At 49.0% G+C, this 22,278-nt stretch overlaps 1 protein-coding gene across 2 annotated transcripts; it reads right to left on the minus strand.

Moving 5' to 3' along the window:
- Positions 1-788: 788 nt before the first annotated feature.
- On the minus strand, positions 789-20,810 carry LOC127584306 (heparan sulfate glucosamine 3-O-sulfotransferase 1-like). Of its 2 annotated transcripts, none has more exons than XM_052040997.1 (3): positions 20,669-20,810; positions 3,903-4,157; positions 789-2,301 (listed from the first exon to the last, which is right to left on the minus strand). In XM_052040997.1, exons 2-3 carry the CDS (start codon positions 4,068-4,070, stop codon positions 1,537-1,539), a joined length of 933 nt encoding a protein of 310 aa, XP_051896957.1. In that variant the 5' UTR covers positions 4,071-4,157; positions 20,669-20,810; the 3' UTR covers positions 789-1,536. The 2 variants fall into 2 exon arrangements, with proteins under 2 accessions (XP_051896957.1, XP_051896956.1); XM_052040996.1 differs by having other exon boundaries at positions 3,903-4,185.
- Positions 20,811-22,278: the final 1,468 nt, after the last annotated feature.

Genomic DNA, 22,278 nt, shown 5'->3' on the forward strand with positions numbered 1-22,278 from the left:
TTTGGACCTCCTGTGTCCCGGGACAACACGGGTGCAAATTGGACTCCATACCGGCTAGTGAAGAGGCGGCGTGGAACCTCATGTCCTGAGACAGTGAGTGCCCTGTCAAGATCTCGTGTATGGAGTAGAGCGGGAGTCGGTGTCCCGGGACACTGGGCGCCATGTCCCGCAACAAAGCGGTACTGTCTGGAGACACAAGCCAAGTTTTGGGTCACAAGCCTGCATGGGGGCTGAGAGGACCTTCCAGCAGCTGTCTCCACGTTTACCACCCCCCCCCCCCCCCCCGCTCCATCTACCTCCATTTCCCCTACCTGGCTTGATCTGCCTGCCCTCTTTCTCCTTCCCTCAGTTCACCGTTTACCTCGGGCTCCTGTCCCTCCACTCCCGCTCTCCTTACACTGCCCATCTCCCCTCTCCCCTCTCAGTCCTGATGCAGGGTTTCGACCCGAAATGTCAACAGTCCCTTTCCTCCCACAGATACTGCTCGACCCGCTGAGTTCCGCCAGCAGATTGTCGGTTGCTCTTTCCAGTAATTCAGTGGACACTCAAAGATTGGGACATGCATTTATCTTGGCTACTTTATGACAGCTCAGGCCATGGGGTGTACCACCCTACTCTCTGTCCAAATAACAATACCAGAGCGATTAGTATCTTTTAATTCAACATCTCACACTTTTTAATCTGTTTACTGTTTTTATGACACACACAGCTACAGTTTTTATTGAACTGGTGAATGAGCTGTAACTGCAGTCACTCAGACTGACTGACAGATGGGGTAACTGAAGCGATGTCCCAATGTAATTACAACGTGAACAGCCTGCAGCTAAGATACCAGCAACTACACAGCAATCAAAATAACAACTGAAGTATTCAGAAAGTTTCAAGATGATTGGATCATTACGTTTTACTAAGTAATGGTTTTATTTCTGTTAATGAAATTGCCTTTCATTCTTCATTCATTGGAAGTGTTTTACCACTTATATTCTACAAAATTTGCGAATAGTCTTCTTAGAAAAGTTTGTAAAGATCAGACTCAGGGTTTCCCTGATAAAAGTATGTAATAAATAGTGCCCAACATCCCGCCTAGGGTCTGATGTTGAGAGGAGATGCTTTGTGGTCTGCCAGGGTCTGTGTTGTGCCCCATTTAAGATATTTATTTATTAGTCACATGTACATCGAAACACACAGTGAAATGCGTCTTTTTGCGTTGCTAAGAATGTGCTGGGGGCAGCCCGCAAGTGTCGCCACGCTTCCGCCGCCAACATAGCATGCCCACGGCTCCTAATGTGTACGTCTTTGGAATGTGGGAGGAAACCGGAGCACCCAGAGGAAACCCACGTAGACACACGGGGAGAACGTACAAACTCCTTACAGACAGCAGCGGGAATTGAACCCAGGTCACTGGTGCTGTAATAGCGTTGTGCTAACCGCTATGCCACCGTGCTGCCCCTAATCGTTTATCAGGCATAGTTAGTAAGTGTAATAACAGTGCAGTGGTACTGACGCTGGATTTGAAATAAATTCCTCTGGGATTCTTCAGCACCAGTTAAATGTCCTCCCCACCATTCTGAAGAAGTTCTTGTTGTGTTCTCCAAAGTAATGGCAGAGTTGCCACAGCACAGTTCGATTCACCAGAGGGTGGGGCCGCCCTTTGGACTGATCCAGGCACCTCTCGCGTCCTGCAGTGTGCATACAGTAGAAACCTTTGGTCTGGTTGAAATAGAAGTTGGAGGCTTTGATTCGAGGGGGAAGCTGGAGAAACCTCTCCACTTCCTGCAGCTGTGACAGTGGATCCTTGATCAAAACATCTCCGTCCACGAGGTGGATTTGGTGCAATGGGAATAGTCTCAGCCAGCTTGCCATGTGGACATCGTACAGGCTGCGCTGGACGGCCTTGTACTTGGCGTTTAGTTTCCCATTCTGCACTAGAATTTCTTCAACAGGCTGGTACCACTTGCGACGTTCCTTTCTATTGTACAACACTTGGGTGTAGTCAGAAATGACGCGTTCTGCAGGATCTCGAACGATGAGTAGCAGCCTGGTCAAGTTGCTCATGTCATGGATTCTCTCAGCAGCCTTCCACGCGGTGAAGTAACCGGGGGTTTTCTCCACTGTAAGTTGGTGGGGCAGAGACACTGGCATCTGCTCTCGGTACCAGTCGAAGCCCTTCTGGTAATTCTCATCCCAGTCAAAGAAGTGGACCTCTGCCCTGGCCACCACAACGTCAGGGTGCAGGTTTATCATCTCCAACAGAGCTCGAGTTCCCCCTTTCCGAACTCCGATGATAATTGCCTGTGGAACCTGGAACAACAGGTTGTTAGCAAGGTTAAAGCACCAAGAGTAGCACAGCTTCCAGTGCACCCCTGTATATCGACTGTCAATGACTTGTGTACAAGTCTGCCCATCTCGTTACTACCATTGGGGAGGAGGTACAGGAGCCTGAAGAACCAACTATTAGGAACGGCTTCTTCCCCTCCACCATCACATTGCTGAACGATCCATGAACACTACCTCATTATTCCTTTTTTCGCACTATTTGTTTTTGTAATGTATAGATTTTTATGTCTGTGCACTGTACCGCTGCTGCAGAACAACAAACTTCATGTCATATGTCAGTGATAATAAATCTATTTCTGATTCCTTTGAACATTAATGTTTCCCAGTCTCTCTCTGTTTTAGAACAAAATAATCAGCATTTGGTTTTCCTAACAGAATGGATAAACTTTGCACTTTTCCACATCATTTTCCATCTGTGTTGTTGCCCCTTCACTCAGCTGGTTCCTTGTTATAGAATTGTACACTACAGAAACAGGCCCTTTAGCCCACCATGCTGAGCCATTTGCCCATCTATACTAATCTCATTTGCCCACATTAGGCCAGTACCCTTCACTGCCTTGCCTATTTAAGTGTCTGTCGAGTGCTGCCTAAACAGTGTGGTTGTATCTGATTCTGTCACCTCCTCTGGCAGTGCTTTCCAGAGATCAGCCTCTTAGATCCCATTTAAAACTCCTTCCTCTCACCTTAAACCTATATGCTCTTGTTTTTGATCCCCTCTTGATGTTTCTTTGCATCCTCATCACCACCCACATTCTCATTCAGTTTTGTGTCGTCAGCAAACTTAGAAATACTACATTTGGTCCCTGAATAGATGGTATAAATTGTGAATGGCGGGAGCCCAGGTATCAATCACTTGTGGTACCTCACTAGTACTACCTGCCAGCTTGAGAGAGATCCATTTATTCCTCCTGTTATCCAACTCACAGTCTACCCAAGTATATTACTCCAATTCCCCGTGCTCTAACCTTGTTCACTAACCTCCTGTGTCGGGCCTTATCGAAAACCCAAATACACCACATTCACTGGTTCCCCCAGTTCTGGTAGCTAGAACCAAGAGATAACAGACTCAAGATTACAGCTAGAAATGATTAAACTCAGAATTATTCCAACCAGAATTGAGAGACTATAGCAGAATGTGATTACAGTCAGAATTGAGGGCTTATAGTCAGAATTGAGATTACAGTCAGAATTGAGGGATTATATTCAGAATTGAGATTACAGTCTGAAGTGAGGGATTACAGTCAGAATTGAGAGATTACAGTCAGAATTGAGAGATTACAGTCATCAACAGCCTGGACAGTCAGGTTATTTTCTCTGGAATATGAGTTGATTAAATAACATTTCTTTGGACATTTTGATGAAGTAAATGCAGTGAAGATGCTTCGGTAGTAAATTTTAGATAAAATACACGTTAAGGGCTAAAATTTGATTATTCATTTACAGATTCTGGAGAAACCTTTACAGAAGTACTTGGAGTGGTGAGAATGCAGAGTCTGGTCCCATTCGGAGTCAGGAGGCCAATAGCATGGATGCTTAACGGGGAAAACTGCACGGCAGTGATGTACCTTGCGAGTGGCATTGGCGCCCAGGAAGGACAGAAGGTTCTTCCTCTGAGATGCTGTCTCCACACGCCGAGGCCGGTGCCAGCGAGCCAAGTCCTTCGACTGGGTGTTGGAAAGGAACAGGGGGACTTCCAGTAGAAGCATCAGGACTCCGATCATTAACCACGACATCAGGACAAGCCTTCAACCAGCAACACTTCACCAGGGTACAGCACCACGTAACGCCATGATGTTACTGCCCACAAACATCAGCAATCTCTGGTGACACAACAGACCACAGCACCATCTGTTAAAGGTAAAAATTAAAATATCCCGTTGAAGGAATCTGCCTTGCACAAGACCATCTAATACAATATTTGAACTGCACTCTTGCATGCAACCCAAATTCTAGAGCTGGAGCGTTTCTTTGTAAATCAGGAGATTTTCACAATGGCTGTATCTTTGTGGATTTGGTAGCTGCCATTTTAAACCCAAAATTATAAGTTTTCTGCATTTGAGTAGCAATGGCTAAAGGGGAACTAACCCTGTAGATATTTTCTAACTCCCCACTATAGTTACTAAGCTTACAGGACTTGTATAGAAACCCTGAGCTAAAACGGGAGTACAAGAATGAACTCCTCTTTTTATGCACTTTCAAACTGCCAAGGTTCAGTAGATGAAGATCAAAAAACTCCAATCCCCATATTCTTCCGTTCCCATCAGATTTGCTCCAAGGATGAGACGTAGTGGACATTGTAGTTTACCATAGTGGACGGAGCCCTTGACTGCATCTCATCCATTTCCCACACCTCTGCTCTAACCCCTTCCCGACTTCCGCCTTCTGGACAGAACAAGAAGAGTTCCCCTGGTGTTTCCCTTCCACCCCACCAGCCGACGCTTTCAACCGGTCATTCTTCCAACTGGATTCCACCACCAGGCATATATTTCCTTCCCTTCCTCTTCCAAGGGATCATTCTCTTTGCACCTCCCTGGTTCACTCATGTCCACACCTACCATTCCCTGTCTTATGACACTTTTCCTGCAGCCACAGGAGATGTAACACCCATCCTTTCAAATTTAAATTTTAAATTTTTAAATTTTTAAAAAAATCTTATTTACAGCGTGGTCACTGGCCCTTCCGGCCCAACGAGTCCGCGCAGCCCATTTTAAACCCAAATTAACCTACCCGTACACCTTTGGAATGTGGGAGGAAACCGGAGCACCTGGAGGAAACCCACGCAGACACGGGAGAACGTACAAACTCCTTACAGACGACGGGAATCGAACCCCGATCGCTGGCGCTGTAATAGCGTCGTGCTAACTGCTACGCTACCTTGCCGCCCCTTCCCTTCCCTTCCCACCATCCAGGGACCCAGTTTTCCCAAGTGAAGTAGTGATACACTTCAACTTTTTCCAATCTGTACTGCAGTCAGTGTTCACAATGTGGTCTCCTCTACATTAGAAAACCAAATGCGGATAGGGGATCGCTTTGTGTTCCATTCGCAGGGGCGACCCTGAGTATCATCTTGCCTGACACATGACTTCTCCATCCCACTCTGACCTTTCTGTTTGCCCTGTTACATTAAGGCTCAATGCAAGCTTGAGGAACAATGTCTCATCTCCTACCTGGGCCACCCAGACTCAATAATGAATTCTCCAACATTAAGTAACCAGCCCTTCCTGTCTGTCTCAGAACTGGCCATTTCCACGTCTCATCATTTTGGCTCAGTTTTCTGTTTCCATTGGTATAGAGTGACTTACTGGGCATATCCCACAGCCTCACTATTAACAACACATTACATGGACAAAGGAGCATAACGTGCTTCATTGTCACTCTAACTTCTTCCCCTCTGCCGTCAGATTTCGGAACGGTCCATGAACCCTCCCTCATTATTCTTCTTTTGCACTATTTATTTATTTTTGTAACTTATAGTAATTTTTGTCTTGCACTTGTACTGCTGCCACAAAGCAACAAATTTCACAGCGTATGTCAGTAATAATAAACCCAATTAACACATTTGGTCTCACCCTAACTGAGATATGCCCTTTGTCCCACCCATCCCTCCCACACATTCTCTGCTACTGAAACCTAACTTATTTTTTGTCTTTCTTTCTCAATTCTAAGAGTCCTGGACCTGAACTGTTTTGTCTTTCCACAGATGCTGCCTGACCGGCTGACTGTTTTCTGAAGCATTTTCTCCTTTCCTGCCAAGGTTCAGTGGATGCTGCAGAATCCAGTTCCAGGTTTTGTGCCTTTCATGCTGCTCAGTTTCTGCAGCTGCTCCCGAGTGGATTTGGAAGCCACGAGTCAGTCCCTGCCAAAGGCTTATTATGGGATGTTGCTGTAGGACCTGTACTGCTCACAGGCTCAGTGTGTCAAACCCCACAACACCTCTGCGCCTCAGAACACTCCGCCTCCTCCCCTTCTGCTTTTAGCCATAGAGATACAGCATGGAAACAGGCCCTTCGGCCCACCGAGTCCATGCCAACCTAATCAGAGTTCAATAGATGAAGTTAGATGACAGTCAAATCAGATGCAGAAAGGCAAGTAAAGTGATGGAAAACTATGCCATTTTACAAGAATCCTACATTCATTCCATTTTTTCAACCCCCCACATTCTTATCAACTCTCCCCAGATTCTACCACTCACCTACACACATTAGGGGCAATTTACAGCTGCCAATTAACCTACCAACCCACATGTTTCTGCGATGTGGGAGAAAACTGGAGCACCTGGGGGAAACCCATGCGATCTCAGGGAGAACGTGCAAACTCCACACAGACAGCACCCGAGGTCAGGATCGAACCTGGGTCTCGTGTACTGTGAGGCAGCGGCTCCACTGGTTCTGCTGCCCAGTTCTTTCTTCCCCCTCACTTTATTTGCCTTTCAGCATCTGATTTGACCGTCATCTAATTTCATCTATAAAATTCTGGTTGGGCCACATCTGGAGAATTGCATTCAGTTCTGGTCGCCCCATTACAGGAAGGATGCGGAGGCTTTGGAGAGGGTGCAGAAGAGGTTCACCAGGATGCTGCCTGGGTTAGAGGGCATGTGTTATAAGGAGAGGTTGGACAAACTTGGGTTGTTTCCTCTGGAGACCTTATAGAGGTCATAAGATTTTGAGAGGCATAGATAGACAGTTGGTATCTTTTTCCAAGGGTCGAAATGTCTAATGCTAGAGGGCATATATTTAACGTGAGAGGGGGTAAGTTCAAAGAAAATGTACAGGGTGAGTTTCTTTACATGGAGAGTGGTGGGTGCCTGGAATGTGCTGCCAGGGGTGGTGGTGGAGGCAGATTCAATAGAGGCTTTTGAGAGGCTCTTAGATAGGCACATGAATATGTAGAGAATGGAGGGATGTGGACTTGTGTAGGCGGAAGGGACTAGTTGAGTTAGGCCTTTAATTACTAGTTTAATTAGTTTGGCACAATATCATGGGCTGAAGGGTCTGTTCCTGTGCTGTGCTGTTCTATGTTTCATGTGCCATTTGCTGTTTCTTTCTCAATTCTTTAAACTCATTGCAACTAAAATTGAAAAAAACTGGGAACACTTGTGCAGAGGGAGACATTTCAGGTTGAAGACCCTTCATTAGAAAGTCTTTCTGATGAAGGGTCTTCAACCTGAAATGTCTCCCTCTCCACTGATGCTCCCCGACCTGCTTTGTGTTACTAACGAGCTGTGATACTGTGCTGCCATGACTCTAGAAAGGCAGTCTGCTGTCCAACAAGCCCCCTGCCCCTCTCCCCCATGTTGTATGGTTCTTGTGGGGAAAGTGGGAGGGTTTGCCCAAAGCTTCCATTACACTCCCAGTTCTCGAAGTTGGGGGTTCGGTGGTGTGTTTTCTTCAAGAACTTCAGCGTCTTTGCAGCTGGTCACTGCACCATCGCGGTGATCTTTCATTGAATACCAGCAGCTCATTCACACTCCTGACTGCTGCAACTGGTTTAAAGTACTGTTTAAGCTGATGCAGGTACGATTTCTGGGCTGAGCTCAGTTTAAGATTGCCCGTGCACAGCCAGACAGCAAGCCCTACTCGTCAGCTCAGACATGGACAGAGTGAGCACAAGGTTCAGCCCAGATCTGACAGTCTTCATGACTGAAAAACGTCAACACTTATGTCCAAGCAGAGGTACAAGTTATGTTGGTGCAGTAGCACCATACAATGCCTGATATAGTGGACCTGTCACCTCTAAATAAGTCCCTTCACACCCTCCTCTGCTCCAAGGAGACTTACAGAGTAAATCAGCATGGAAACAGGCCCTTCGGCCCAACTCTTCCATGCCGACCATGGTGCCCACCAAGATAGTCCCATTTGCCTGTATTTGGCCCATCTCCCTCTAAACCCCTCCTATCCATGTACTTATGAAAATGTCTTTTAAATGTTGTTATTGTACCTGCCTCAACCACTTCCTCTGGCAGCTCATTCCATATACGGACCACCTCTGCATGAAGAAGTTGCCCCTTTTAAATCTTTCTCCTCTCACCTTAAACCTATGCCCTCTAGTTTATAGTTCCCCTTCCCTGGGAAAAAGACTGTGTGTGTTCACCCTATCTATGCCCATCATGGTTACTTACATCTCCTTAAGGACACCCCTCAGTCTCCTATGCTCCAAGGAATAAAGTCCTAGCCTGCCCAACCTCTCCCTATAAGTCCTGGCAGCATCCTCATAAATCTGCACTCTTTCCAGTTTAATGATGTCTTTTCTATAACGGGACAACCAAAACTGCACACTATACCCCAAGTGCATCTCACCAATTTATCCCTGGAATTGCAGTAAAATTCCAATAATCCGCTATCTGAGTATTCTGAAATCCCGACGGTTTGGCATCTGGTTCACCAGGTTATGTTTCTCGCCTTCCTGACTTAACTTATAGGTTGAGTCGGTAGTAAGGAAGGCAAGTGCAATGTTAGCATTCGTTTTGAGAGGACTAGAATATAAAAGCAAGGATGTAATGCTGAGACTTCATAAGGCGTTGGTCAGACCACATTTGGAGTATTGTGAGCAGTTTTGGGCCCTATATCTAAGGAAGGATGTGCTGGCATTGGAGAGGGTCCAGAGGAGGTTTACGACAATGATCCTGTGAATGAAAGGGTTAACGCATGAGGAGCGTTTGATGGCTCTGGGCCTGTACTCACTGGAGTTTAGGAGGATGAGGGGGGTTCTCATTGAAACCTACCAAATATTGAAAGGCCTCAATAGAGTGGATGTGGAGAAGATGTTTCCAGTAGTGGGAGAGTCGAGGACCAGAGGGCACAGCCTCAGAATAGAAGGATGTCCCTTTAGAACAGAGATGAGGAGGAATTTCTTTAGCCAGAGGGTGGTGAATCTGAGGAATTCATTGCCACAGACGGCTGTGGAGGCCAAGTCATTGGGTGTATTTAAAGTGGATGTTGATAGGTTCTTGATTATAAGGGTGTCAAAGATTACAGGGAGAAGGCAGGAGAATGGGGTTGAGAGGAAAAAATAAAATCAGCCATGATCGAATGGCGGAGCAGACTCAATGGGCTGAATGGCCTAATCCTGCTCCTATGTCATGGTCTTCCCCTGAAATTCACTGAGCCCCGGTAACCGTGCAGGCATGAAACTTACCAGGTTCACTGGAAAATGTATTGTAACTCTGTGTAACATCTTTAAAAAATTAGTTATAAGTGTGTTGGGTTATCCAATAGTCTGGAAAACCCACTGGTCCAGGATCACCAATGTTCCTGAGTGTGCCAGATTATTGGAGTTTTACTGTATAACATTCTCCAACCCCAAGCTGCCTCACAGGGTGAGGTATACAGGACATCCCAAAGTCAAAGCCAGGTTTATTTTCATCTGCACGAGTCCATGTACACACAGGTGCAATGAAAAACTTACTTGCAGCAGCATCACAGGCACATAGCATCAGAGGCACAACATTCACAAGAAAAACATTAATTGTACAAAATTATACGAGAAAGAACACAATTAGAACAAAGAAAAATAAAGTCCATTGTAGTGCAAAGTGGTCATAGTGCTGCTGCCCTGAGGTAGTGATTAGGGTTGTGCAGGTTGCTTCAAGAACCAAATGGTTGAAGGGAAGAAGCTATTCTTGAACCTGGTGGTGTGGGACTTCAGGCTTCTGTACCTCCTGCCCAAAGCACTTTGTAACTAACATTGGAAGTGTAGTCAGTTTTGTAGCTCAGTTGTCGAACTTACTTCAACTCACCTAATTGGCATAAGTTTCCTGGTCTTCCCACATCCAACCATCCCTGAAATACAGCCATTCAAGATGGTGAAGTATTCCGAATTGAGTAAACAGGAGATTCACCCCCACTGGAAAGACTATGATGTTGTTGTGTTGACTTCATCAGAGATTTGCGAATGATTCATGGTCTTAATTGAAGTCCTTTCTCTGCCTTATTACACAACCATTTCCTGCATCTTGCCCTTAATTAAATCTCCGGGTAATTCCATCACCTTTGGTCTCTGCAGATGCACCGGGATGAGTCAGGATTTATGGCGAGATGGTCTCTTGAGGTGTCTTGAACACCACTTTAAAAGTAAGTCAGGGTCTGGTGCTTATACAGGTGAAGATAACAAGCAGTGGCTGGGGGAGAGAGGGACTGTTGTAATTCCACAGTCTGACCCCATTCAGAAACCCCAGGTATATCAACTAAAAATAGAAAGGTTATTTTCTACCATACCTTTCCCAGCCATAAAGTACATCCCAACCTTGTGGTCACCGCTGTAATCTAGGAAACATGACAGCTAATTTGTGCACAGAAAGCTCCCACAAACAATGCGATAGTGACCTGTTTTGTGCTGATTGATGGATAAATATCGACCTGCACACCAGAGGTAACTCAGCTGCTCATCTTCAGATAGTGCTGTGGGATCTACTAGCTGCTCATCTTCAGATAGTGCTGTGGGATCTACTAGCTGCACAGAGACCCGGGTTCGATCCTGACCTCGGGCGCTGTCTGTGTGGAGTTTGCACGTTCTCTGTGACCAACAAACAATCTGCTGCAGGAACTCACAGGTCGAGCAGCATCTGGGGAAAGGAACTGGTGATATTTCTGGTCAAAACCCTGCATCGGAACCTCTGGATCAGTGGTCCAGTAGTTAAAGTGCTGCATCACCACTGTTCCACTTGCCAGACAACCTCCTGTTTGATCGCTATGCAGGGCATTGATGTTCTTGGTGAGTTTGTGCGGTCACGGGCCTTGAGTTCGGCTTTTATTCTTTTCCTCGTGTTTTCCAACTGCATCAACCGTGGTTTCCTTTACTGAGAGTAGACTGGGGGTTGGCTCTTTGTGTAGTCCGCTACAACAGCCACACAACCTCCTGTGTTCTGCCTATACCTACACCTGGTCTGGCACTGAGCTCTACCTTCCTGATCACAGTTGGGGTACTGACACCCACCAACCTTTCTTCCATTTCCTTCAATTGCATTTACTGGTTGGACCTCCACAGATGCCATTGTTTATTGCTAAGGCTTCGAGGCTCACATCCATGGACCTGATGGTTTCAAGTCTCCCCAAGTCCATTCTGAACTTTTCCAATATTTCATTAGGGCTTTGAACATCCAGCTTGCTTCATTACCAATCGTCGATCCTTCCTGCCCTGCCCACAGAAAGATGTAGCCAACTACTTGTGTCTTTGAGGAAACTACATTCTTATCAAAATTTTTCTAAATGCCTCCCCTCATTGACCATGCAGACCCCCGTGGGCTTGCAATGCATAGATATGGCAGTCATTTTACACACTAAATCACCATAACTTTGCATTTAAAGAAAATTTAGCCTAGCAACATTTGTGTAACGTGGACGGTTTCTCCCCAAACCACTGCGTTGAGTCAAGCCCATTCCTTCCCCATTCATTCTTCCAGGTCTTTGCTCATCGATACAATGCATACACAACCTCAATAGGCTGCACCAGTGAGTGATGTGGTGCCAGAGGTACAAAACAGTGCACTCGCACCTCACAATATAGTCTCTGCATCAAACTAGCAATATCCCAGCTGGAGACACAAGAGACTGCCGATGCTGGAATCTGGAGCAAGGAACAAACTGCTGGAGGAACTCAGCGGGTCAGGCAGCACCTGTGGAGGCAAAGGGATAATCGACATTTTGGGTTGAGATCCTGTCTCAAGACTGAGTGTAGAGGGGAGGTAGCCAGTTTAAAGCGGTGTGGGAGAAAGGTGAGGCAGGAGCTGGTGAGTGATAGGAGGGGCTTATCGCATGCCTCAACCCTCCTGTTTATACTGGCCATCTCCCCTCTACAATCTCAGTCCTCATGCAGGGTCTCGACTGGAAACAGTGACCATCTCTCTGCCTCCACAGATGCTGCCTGACCCGCTGAGTTCAACCAGCAGTTGGTTTTTTTTGCACAATATTACAGCTCTCCAATAATAACCTTAGGGAAAAGGTTCCCTCTCACAGAAAGGAGTCGGGAGGGAAGGGGAAGCCTCAGAGGCCTTTTGCAGTGCAGTGCCACACTCAATAAGTCATTCCACGCACAGACTAAAAGGCTGGTAATTTGATACTTCTCTCATTAATTGGGAGATCCCAGATGTGGAAGGAGCCTTTTATCCCCAGAGGAGCCCTGAAGAGAAGCTGAAATTGGTCTCAGTGAGAGTCCACAAGCTAATTTATTTGGTATTAGGAGAGAAAATCTGTCGCGAAGTGCTGAGTGTCACTTCTAATGTAGTTCACTAGCCCACAGATCTCACATTGCAAACCACACACCTGACCTCTTCACTAAAGAAAAATCACGCTTAAATTCAACAGTACAGTCTCTGCAAATAGTGTTTCAAGCAAGTTTTTTGTAAACACAAGGGGAAGATAAACACAATTGTTCAACAACTAGACCAGATATAGTCCTTCACTGGTTTCACCTGCCTGTGATCACTGTGTGTTAGCATCGATGGGAAATGCAAATGAAAAGTAAAAACAAACCAAGTTACAGGCAAAAGTGACAGCCCTGAGCCTCACCCCAACCTCCTCCATTTTGCCAGTGAGTTGCTGAGCAGAGAGGTGCCAGTGTCTATCATTTGGTACCGACATCAGGCAGAGATGCAGCCAAGTCACCACAGTTGGCTTCATCCCTGGGCCACAGAAAGATGATTGATTCAGTGCCTGTGAATGAAGGGTCAACAGACCCTGTCACTCATCCCAGTCTTCCAGCTCCAGACATCCAACCCTCCAGCTTACCCATTGCGAGCAACATGCCACAGACAAAACAAAGCAGTATGGCAACCACCAAATCAGATCAAAGATCTGCAGTCCTGTCACATCCAATCAGGACGAGCGATGAACAATTAAACAGCAAGCAGGAGGAGACCCCATGAACACCCCATCCTTAGCCCAGGAGCCCTGAGCATAAATGAAAGAGACAGGGCTGAAATTTTTATGACCATCTTCAGCCAGTGTAGACTGAATGATTCATCTCAACCTTCTGCTGAGATCCCCACCATCGATTCACTTATTCTGATATCGAGAAGCGGCTGAGAGCACTGGATGTAGCAATGCCGATGCCACCATCTCAGCTGTAGTACCGAAGATCCATGCTCCAGAACCAGTTGTGCCTCTGGCCAAGCTGTTCCAGTGCAGCTACAATGCTGGCATCTACCTGACAATGTGGAAAATTGCACTGGTGTGTACTGTTCACAAAAAGCAGGACAAATCCAGTCTGGCTAATCCCCATCCCCTTCCTTAATCCTCAGCGAAGTGATGAAAAGTGTCTTCAACAGTGCGATCGAGTGGCATTTACCCTCCAATTACCCTCTCACAGCTTGGGTTTCACCAGGACCGCTTTGCCCCACAGCCTTGGTCCATAACTGAACTCCAGAGGCGAGGAGGGAGTCATCAAGGAAACATTTGACTAATTGTAGCACCAAGGGACCCTGGTAAAACTGAAGTCAATGGGCATGAAGGGGAAAATGTCCCAGTGACTGGAATCTTAACTGGATGGTTGTCATTGTAGGAGGTCGATCATCCCCATGCCAGACATTACTGCAGGAGTTCCTCGGGGCAGTGTCCTGAATCCAGCTGCTTCATCAATGACCTTCCACCCATCTTGAGTTGAATTCACTGAAGACCACACAATGTTCAACTCTGCAAGACCCTAGATAACATTCAGGCATGGGCTGATAGTGCAATAGTATGCTTGCCACATAAACACAAGGCAAAGTCTATCTCCTACTAGAGATATCCTAATTACCTCCACCTGATGTAAACATCATCCACATCCTTGGAGTGACATCTAACCAAGAACCTAACTGCTCCATCTACAAAAACACTGCAGCTACAATGGCAGGTCAAAGTCTAGGTAACTCACCTGATTTTCCGCCACCTACAAGTCAGCAGTGTGATGAAATACCCTCTGCTTGCCCAGATGAGTACAGCCCCAACGGCCCATGGATAGAGCACCTGCTCAATCGGGGCCCTATCCATCACCTTAAACATTCACTCCCTCCACCACAGCACAGCTCTCGATCTTTTGTGTAGTGGTTAGCATAACGCTTTACAGTGCCAGCGACCCAGGTTCAATTCCGGCCACTGTCTGTAAGGAGTTTGTACGTTCTCCCCATTACTGTGTGGGTTTCCTCTGGGTTCTCTGGTTTCCTCCCACATTCCAAAGGCGTACAGGTTAGGAAGTTGTGGCCATGCTATGTTGGCACTGGAAGTGTGGTGACACTTGCGGGCTGTCCCCAGAACATTTTACGCAAAAGATGCATTCCACTGTGTGTTTCGATGTACATGTGACTAATAAAGAGATCTTAAAGATATCTTAATAGGGGTAGAGGGGCAGATATATGGGAACACCATCTCACTGCACACTCCTCGACTGAGAAATAAAATCTCTGCTCCAATGTTGTCACTGGGCCAGTAACCTACAGAGGATGTCCCAGACTGCACGGACTGGAGGTTTCAAGAAGGTGGTCTCAAGAAGAGGGGCAACAAACACTGACCTTGGCAGGAATTACCACGTCCTGTGTGTGAATAAAAAAAACACCTCATCTACACAACACAATCTTAAAATTCCCAGCAACACACAATCTGCTGGAGGAATTCAGCAGGTTGAGCAGCATCTGTGGGGGGCGAAGAAATTGTCCATGTTTCGGGTGGAAACCCTGCATCAGGTTTGTTGCTGCAGATTCCAGCAATCTGCAGTCCCCTGTGACTCCTTAACATTTGCATCTTGTTCTTGCTGTTCAATACACTTACGTGACCCCCTGTCCGTGATGATAGATTTGTAGTTCAGTACAGCACCAAAAGAGGCCACTCGGTCTATCTAGGTTGTGCTAGCTCATTCTGCGCTCCACCATTCTTTACCCACTGAGACTCCCATCTCAGTCCACTGTTGGTGATCATCCTTACGTCAGCCTGGTCCTGAGCTCTAAGATTGCCCATCCTTGCCCCTCCAACCCTGGAAACACAAGACACTGCAGATGCTGGAATCTGGAGCAACAAACAATCTTCTGGAGGAACTCAGCGGGTCGAGCAGCATCGGCGGGGGGGGGGGGGGGGGGGGAGGAATTGTCGACGTTTCGGGTGGAAAACCTGCATCAGGATGTCATACCCGTACTTTGGGATGCTCCTTCAAAGGTATCTCCCTGACTAAGCTTTCGTCCATTAGTCCTAACATCTCAAGAAACGTTAACATGTTGAAGGTGCAATATAAATGCAAATTGGTGTTGTCTTAAAGCAAGGTAAAGGGGGGGAGGTGGGGTTTGGGGTGACTAAGTACATTGGTAAATTTGTTTATTATTGTCACATGTACCAAGGTATGTAGAAAAACTTAGTTTTGCATGCCGTCCATTACAACCATGCATTGAGGCAGTACAAGGGAAAACAATAACAGAATGCAGAATAAAGTATTACTGTTTCAGAGAAAGTGCAATGCAGGCAGACAATAATGTGCAAGGTCACAGCAAGGAAGATTGTGAGGTCAAGAGTGCATCTTATTGTACTAGGGGACCATTCAATAGTCTTATGACAGCGGGATAGAAGCTGTCCTTGAGCCTGGTGGTACGTGCGTTCAGGCTTTTGTATCTTCTGCCAAGCAACCATCAAACATCCAAATATCAAGCAGTATTTTCTTTCTATTACCACCGATAGTAAACGTACAAACGGGGGGATTCCTGAATGATGGGTGACAGAACTGTGACAGGGTGACAAGGTTGTATAATTTGTTTTTCTTATGAATGTTGTGTATCTGATGCTCTGTGCCTGTGATGCTGCTGCAAGTAAGTTTTTCATTGCATCTGTGCGTACATGTACAGTTCTTGTGCATATGACAATAAACTCGACTTTGACTTCAATTCAATACTGAATCCACACGCATCTCCCCGCTGTTTATCTGCAGCCACAGGATGGAGTGAGGATGATTGACAGGATTCCTGACACAGAATGAGATGAGAGGTTGTTCTGTCCCACGTGACATTGAACATTGAGTATTAAACACAGTGTGCACAGAATCATCGGACTATCACTGACCACTTGACTGTCTCCCACTGCCCTTCACCCACTCTCCTCCTCCCCCCAACTTCCGCTGAACATACTGCACTTTATTTGTCTGCCTGCACTGCATTTTCTCTGTAACTGCAACACTATGTTCTGCAAGCTACAGAGGTGAGTTATGAGGATATTGCCGGGACTTGAGGGACTGAGTTATGGAGAGAGGTTGAGCAGGCTGTGACTTTATTCCTTGGAGCGTAGGAGACTGAGGGGTGACCTTATAAAGGTGTATAACATCATGAGGGGCATAGATAGGGTGAATGCACACAGTCTATTTCCTAGGAGCAACACACAAAAAGCTGGAGGAACTCAGAGGGTCAGGCAGCATCTCTGGAGGGAAGTGGACAGTCGACCTTGCAGGTCAAGACCCTTCATCTGGACCGGAAATCGACTGTATGTCCCTGCACAGATGCTGCCTGACCTGCTGAGTTCCCCCAGCGTTTTGTGTGTTGCTCCAGATTCAGGCATCTGCCGTCTCTCCTGTCTTCCTCTTATTCCCAGGGTTGGGGAATCAAGAACTAGAAGACATAGGATTAGTGAGAGACTCTGGTTTTTTTTTTGCCCTATCTCCATGAATTTATGTATGGAATGATCTGTCTGGCTGCCACGCAAACACAAGCTTCTCCCTGTACCTCGGTACATGTGATAACAACAAAACAACCTTCAAGGGTTAACCGCTTGCACTTCCCTTAGGAGACGGTATAGGCACGAAAATCTCCTTCGGTGAACGTGGATTGTCGCAAAGCAAGATTTTGGGAATCATTTATGTAAAATTTAATGCTGAGATAAACAGCTGCACCACAGCCCACACACACCCCGACAATTTCCAAGTACCCAGAAATAGAGAGTTTTCCAGCATTTTCGTTTTATACTTTAGACTTCCAGAATTTGCATTTTTTAATGTAAACAGAAAATGCTGGAAAGGGTCAGCGGATCAGGCAGCCTCTGTGGAGAGAGACACAACAAGCCTCCCTGGTCTTTCAGTCATTTTTAAAACCCTGATCCACACGAGATTCAAGAACTTGTCCAAAATCACCGCACAACACAAGACAGCTTCACGTTGGACCCGCAGAACCGTTCAGACAGTCGCCCTGTGCCGTGGGACATTTCCCTCGGTGTCAGCCCGAGTCACGGACCCTGCGGGCAGCTGATCCCTACCACAGCCGTCTATCCTGCACCGCCAGTACCTCTGGCCACTCGGAGGGGGCAGCGACCCGGGACCCTGCCCCGGGGACTCGGCGCCGCCACATCTCCCGTCCGACGAAAGGGTCGCTAAAGCCCCCCGAACTCACAACGCTGTAACTGCACCAGGGTGGGGGAGAGAGAGAGGGGGGTGGGGGGGAGAGAGAGAGGGGGGTGGGGGGGAGAGAGAGAGAGGAGAGAGAGAGAGAGAGGGGGGTGGGGGGGAGAGAGAGAGGGGGGAGAGAGAGAGAGAGGAGGGTGGGGGAGAGAGAGAGAGAGAGAGAGAGAGGAGGGTGGGGGAGGAGAGAGAGAGAGAGAGAGGAGGGTGGGGGGGAGAGAGAGAGAGAGGAGGGTGGGGGGGAGAGAGAGAGAGAGAGAGGAGGGTGGGGGGGAGAGAGAGAGAGAGAGAGAGGAGGGTGGGGGGGAGAGAGAGAGAGGAGGGTGGGGGGGGAGAGAGAGAGAGGAGGGTGGGGGGGAGAGAGAGAGAGGAGGGTGGGGGGGAGAGAGAGAGAGGAGGGTGGGGGGGAGAGAGAGAGAGAGGAGGGTGGGGGGGAGAGAGAGAGAGAGAGGAGGGTGGGGGGGAGAGAGAGAGAGAGAGAGGAGGGTGGGGGGGGAGAGAGAGAGAGAGAGGAGGGTGGGGGGGAGAGAGAGAGAGAGAGGAGGGTGGGGGGGAGAGAGAGAGAGAGAGGAGGGTGGGGGGGAGAGAGAGAGAGAGAGAGAGGAGGGTGGGGGGGAGAGAGAGAGAGAGAGAGAGGAGGGTGGGGGGGAGAGAGAGAGAGAGAGAGAGGAGGGTGGGGGGGGAGAGAGAGAGAGAGAGAGAGGAGGGTGGGGGGGAGGGAGAGAGAGAGAGAGGAGGGTGGGGGGGGAGAGAGAGAGAGGAGGGTGGGGGGGGAGAGAGAGAGAGAGAGGAGGGTGGGGGGGAGAGAGAGAGAGAGAGAGGAGGGTGGGGGGGAGAGAGAGAGAGAGAGGAGGGTGGGGGGGAGAGAGAGAGAGAGAGGAGGGTGGGGGAGAGAGAGAGAGAGAGGAGGGTGGGGGAGAGAGAGAGAGAGGAGGGTGGGGGAGAGAGAGAGAGAGGAGGGTGGGGGAGAGAGAGAGAGAGGAGGGTGGGGGAGAGAGAGAGAGAGAGGAGGGTGGGGGGGAGAGAGAGAGAGGAGGGTGGGGGGGAGAGAGAGAGAGAGGAGGGTGGGGGGGAGAGAGAGAGAGAGAGGAGGGTGGGGGGGAGAGAGAGAGAGAGAGGAGGGTGGGGGGGGAGAGAGAGAGAGAGAGGAGGGTGGGGGGGAGAGAGAGAGAGAGAGAGGAGGGTGGGGGGGAGAGAGAGAGAGAGAGAGGAGGGTGGGGGGGAGAGAGAGAGAGAGAGAGAGGAGGGTGGGGGGGAGAGAGAGAGAGAGAGAGGAGGGTGGGGGAGAGAGAGAGAGAGAGAGGAGGGTGGGGGAGAGAGAGAGAGAGAGGAGGGTGGGGGAGAGAGAGAGAGAGAGGAGGGTGGGGGAGAGAGAGAGAGAGGAGGGTGGGGGAGAGAGAGAGAGAGAGGAGGGTGGGGGAGAGAGAGAGAGAGAGGAGGGTGGGGGAGAGAGAGAGAGAGAGGAGGGTGGGGGAGAGAGAGAGAGAGAGGAGGGTGGGAGAGAGAGAGAGAGAGGAGGGTGGGGGGGAGAGAGAGAGAGAGGAGGGTGGGGGGAGAGAGAGAGAGAGAGGAGGGTGGGGGAGAGAGAGAGAGAGGAGGGTGGGGAGAGAGAGAGAGAGAGAGAGGAGGGTGGGGGAGAGAGAGAGAGAGAGAGAGAGGAGGGTGGGGGAGAGAGAGAGAGAGAGAGAGAGGAGGGTGGGGGAGAGAGAGAGAGAGAGAGGAGGGTGGGGGAGAGAGAGAGAGAGAGGAGGGTGGGGGAGAGAGAGAGAGAGGAGGGTGGAGAGAGAGAGAGAGAGGGGAAGCGAGGGGGAGAGAGAGAGAGAGAGAGAGGAGGGTGGGAGAGAGAGAGAGAGAGAGAGAGGAGGGTGGGAGAGAGAGAGAGAGAGAGAGGAGGGTGGGAGAGAGAGAGAGAGAGGAGGGTGGGAGAGAGAGAGAGGAGGGTGGGAGAGAGAGAGAGAGAGGAGGGTGGGAGAGAGAGAGAGAGAGAGGAGGGTGGGAGAGAGAGAGAGAGAGAGGAGGGTGGGAGAGAGAGAGAGAGAGAGGAGGGTGGGAGAGAGAGAGAGAGAGAGGAGGGTGGGAGAGAGAGAGAGAGAGGAGGGTGGGAGAGAGAGAGAGAGGAGGGTGGGAGAGAGAGAGAGAGAGGAGGGTGGGAGAGAGAGAGAGAGAGAGGAGGTGGGAGAGAGAGAGAGAGGAGGGTGGGAGAGAGAGAGAGAGAGGAGGGTGGGAGAGAGAGAGAGAGAGGAGGGTGGGAGAGAGAGAGAGGAGGGTGGGAGAGAGGGAGAGAGAGAGGAGGGTGGGAGAGAGAGAGAGAGGGGAGGGTGGGAGAGAGAGAGAGAGAGGAGGGTGGAGAGAGAGAGAGAGAGAGGGGAGGGTGGGAGAGAGAGAGAGAGGGGAGGGTGGGAGAGAGAGAGAGAGGGGAGGGTGGGAGAGAGAGAGAGAGGGGAGGGTGGGAGAGAGAGAGAGAGGGGAGGGTGGGAGAGAGAGAGAGAGGGGAGGGTGGGAGAGAGAGAGAGAGGGGAGGGGGGAGAGAGAGAGAGAGGGGAGGGTGGGGGGGAGAGAGAGAGAAGGGTGGGGTGGGGGGGAGAGAGAGAGAAGGGTGGGGGAGAGAGAGAGAAGGGTGGGGGAGAGAGAGAGAAGGGTGGGGGAGAGAGAGAGAAGGGTGGGGGAGAGAGAGAGAGGAGGGGAGGAGGGTGGGGAGAAGAGGAGGGGAGGGAGAGGAGAGGAGTGGTGGGGGAGAGTGGGGAGGAAGGGGTGGGGAGAGGGGGTCTTAGGGGAGGAGAGTGGGGAGAGGGGGTCTGAGGGGAGGAGGGTGGGGAGAGAGGGTCTGAGGGGAGGAGGGTGGGGAGAGAGGGTCTGAGGGGAGGAGGGGGGGGAGAGAGGGTCTGAGGGGAGGAGGGTGGGGAGAGGGGGTCTGAGGGGAGATGGAGAGGGCTGGGGTGGGAAGTTGGGGATGGAGAGGGAAGTGGGGGTGAGGAGCGGAAGATGGAGGGGTGGGGGGTACCTGTGCCGTGGTCGGGACCCCGAGCCCGGCCGATCTCGGAGCCGGTGCGAGGAAGCTTTCACCAGGAGTTTGAACGAACGCCCCAGGACCCACAGACACGCAGTGAGGGTCCGAGCTCGGAGAGGCAGCAGCGTGAGGCCGCTGACAAACAGCCCCACCTCCCCTCCCCGCCCACCGGACCCCCCTCCCTCTGCTGCTCACCGCAACTTCAGCAGCGGACACCCGCCGGCACACAGAGACAGCGCTTTCGTTTGTTATGGTTTAATTCAAGGTGACACACACAGGTGCACTTGTTCTCTTATTCACACACAGATGGACACCTCACGCACACACACACACAAAACAAAGACAGGCATAATGAAATAATCCAATTGTCACCACCACCACTACTATCCAAATTATTCTAATTTGTCCAATTGGAATCCACACGAGAATGATCACGGGACGCTGAGAGCTATTCCGGTGAATGTCTCAGCTCTGGGTGGCACCCTGGCCTTTGGGGTTAAAAGTTATAGTTCACGTTCCACTTCCGATCATTGACTATAAACTAGGTTAGCAGTTCAATGCAAGAACAGAAAGTGCTGGAGATATTCAGCAGGTCAGGCAGCATCTGTGAAGGGAGAAACAGAGCCAGTGTTTCAGGGGAAGCATTTCTCTCTCCATAGCTGCTGCCTGACCTCAAGTTCAAGTCTATTGTTGTCATAGGTATACATACACAGGGTATAAATGCCATGAAAATTAGCTGTTTGTAGCAGCAGCACATTGCAAGATGAGGGCAAATATAGTTAACATAAACTTAAATTAACATAAGTTATACCTCCTGAGCTTTTCCAGCATTTTCCATTTCTAATTCAGATTTCCAGCATCCGCAGATGTATGCTTTCAAATCCAATGCAAGTGTTGTGGGAGTGCTGCACACCAGAGGTGTTCCACTTCCAAAGGAGATCTGTTTGCCCTCTCAGATGGACATAACTGTTTGCATGACACTGTTTCGAAGAACAAGTGAATTTTCTCCAGAGCCCTGGCTGATACTTTTCATCCAATTAACATCACTAAAATTGTTTGCAGAATTGTATGCCGTTTTCTCCATGAAACAAAGGCACCTGCACTACCCCATTGACTGTGAATCATCCTGGGGGACATAAGCAGAAAATGGTGGAAAAACTCAGCAAGTCAGGCAGCTTATGTGGAAAGAGAAACAGTCAACGTTTTGGTGACTCTACCTCCACAGACGCTGCCTGACCTGCCAAGTTTTCCACCGTTTTCTGCTTTGGTTTGAGATTTCCAACATCTGCAGCTTTTATTTTGGTTTTAATTTATCGGACGTTTTTGAAATGCAAGCTTGTCTTCTATGGACAGGGATATGCTAGTTATCCATTACATGCAGGCAAGGTTCATTGGTCGAGGTTAGGTGATTCAGAACACGTACTGGCACTGTGATTAGAAGGATCGCAGACACAAAACGATTACTGCTTCTCTCTTCACAGATGCTGCCTGACCTGCTGAGTGTTTCCAGCATCTTCTGGCTTTGTTTCAGATTTCCAGCATCTGCATTATTTTTCGGATGCCATGTACTGTCAACGTTTCCAAGTCCCTCACCTTGAGATGTC

This window comes from Pristis pectinata, chromosome 29 (assembly GCF_009764475.1).
Source record: "Pristis pectinata isolate sPriPec2 chromosome 29, sPriPec2.1.pri, whole genome shotgun sequence".
NCBI classification, from domain to species: Eukaryota; Metazoa; Chordata; class Chondrichthyes; order Rhinopristiformes; family Pristidae; genus Pristis; species Pristis pectinata.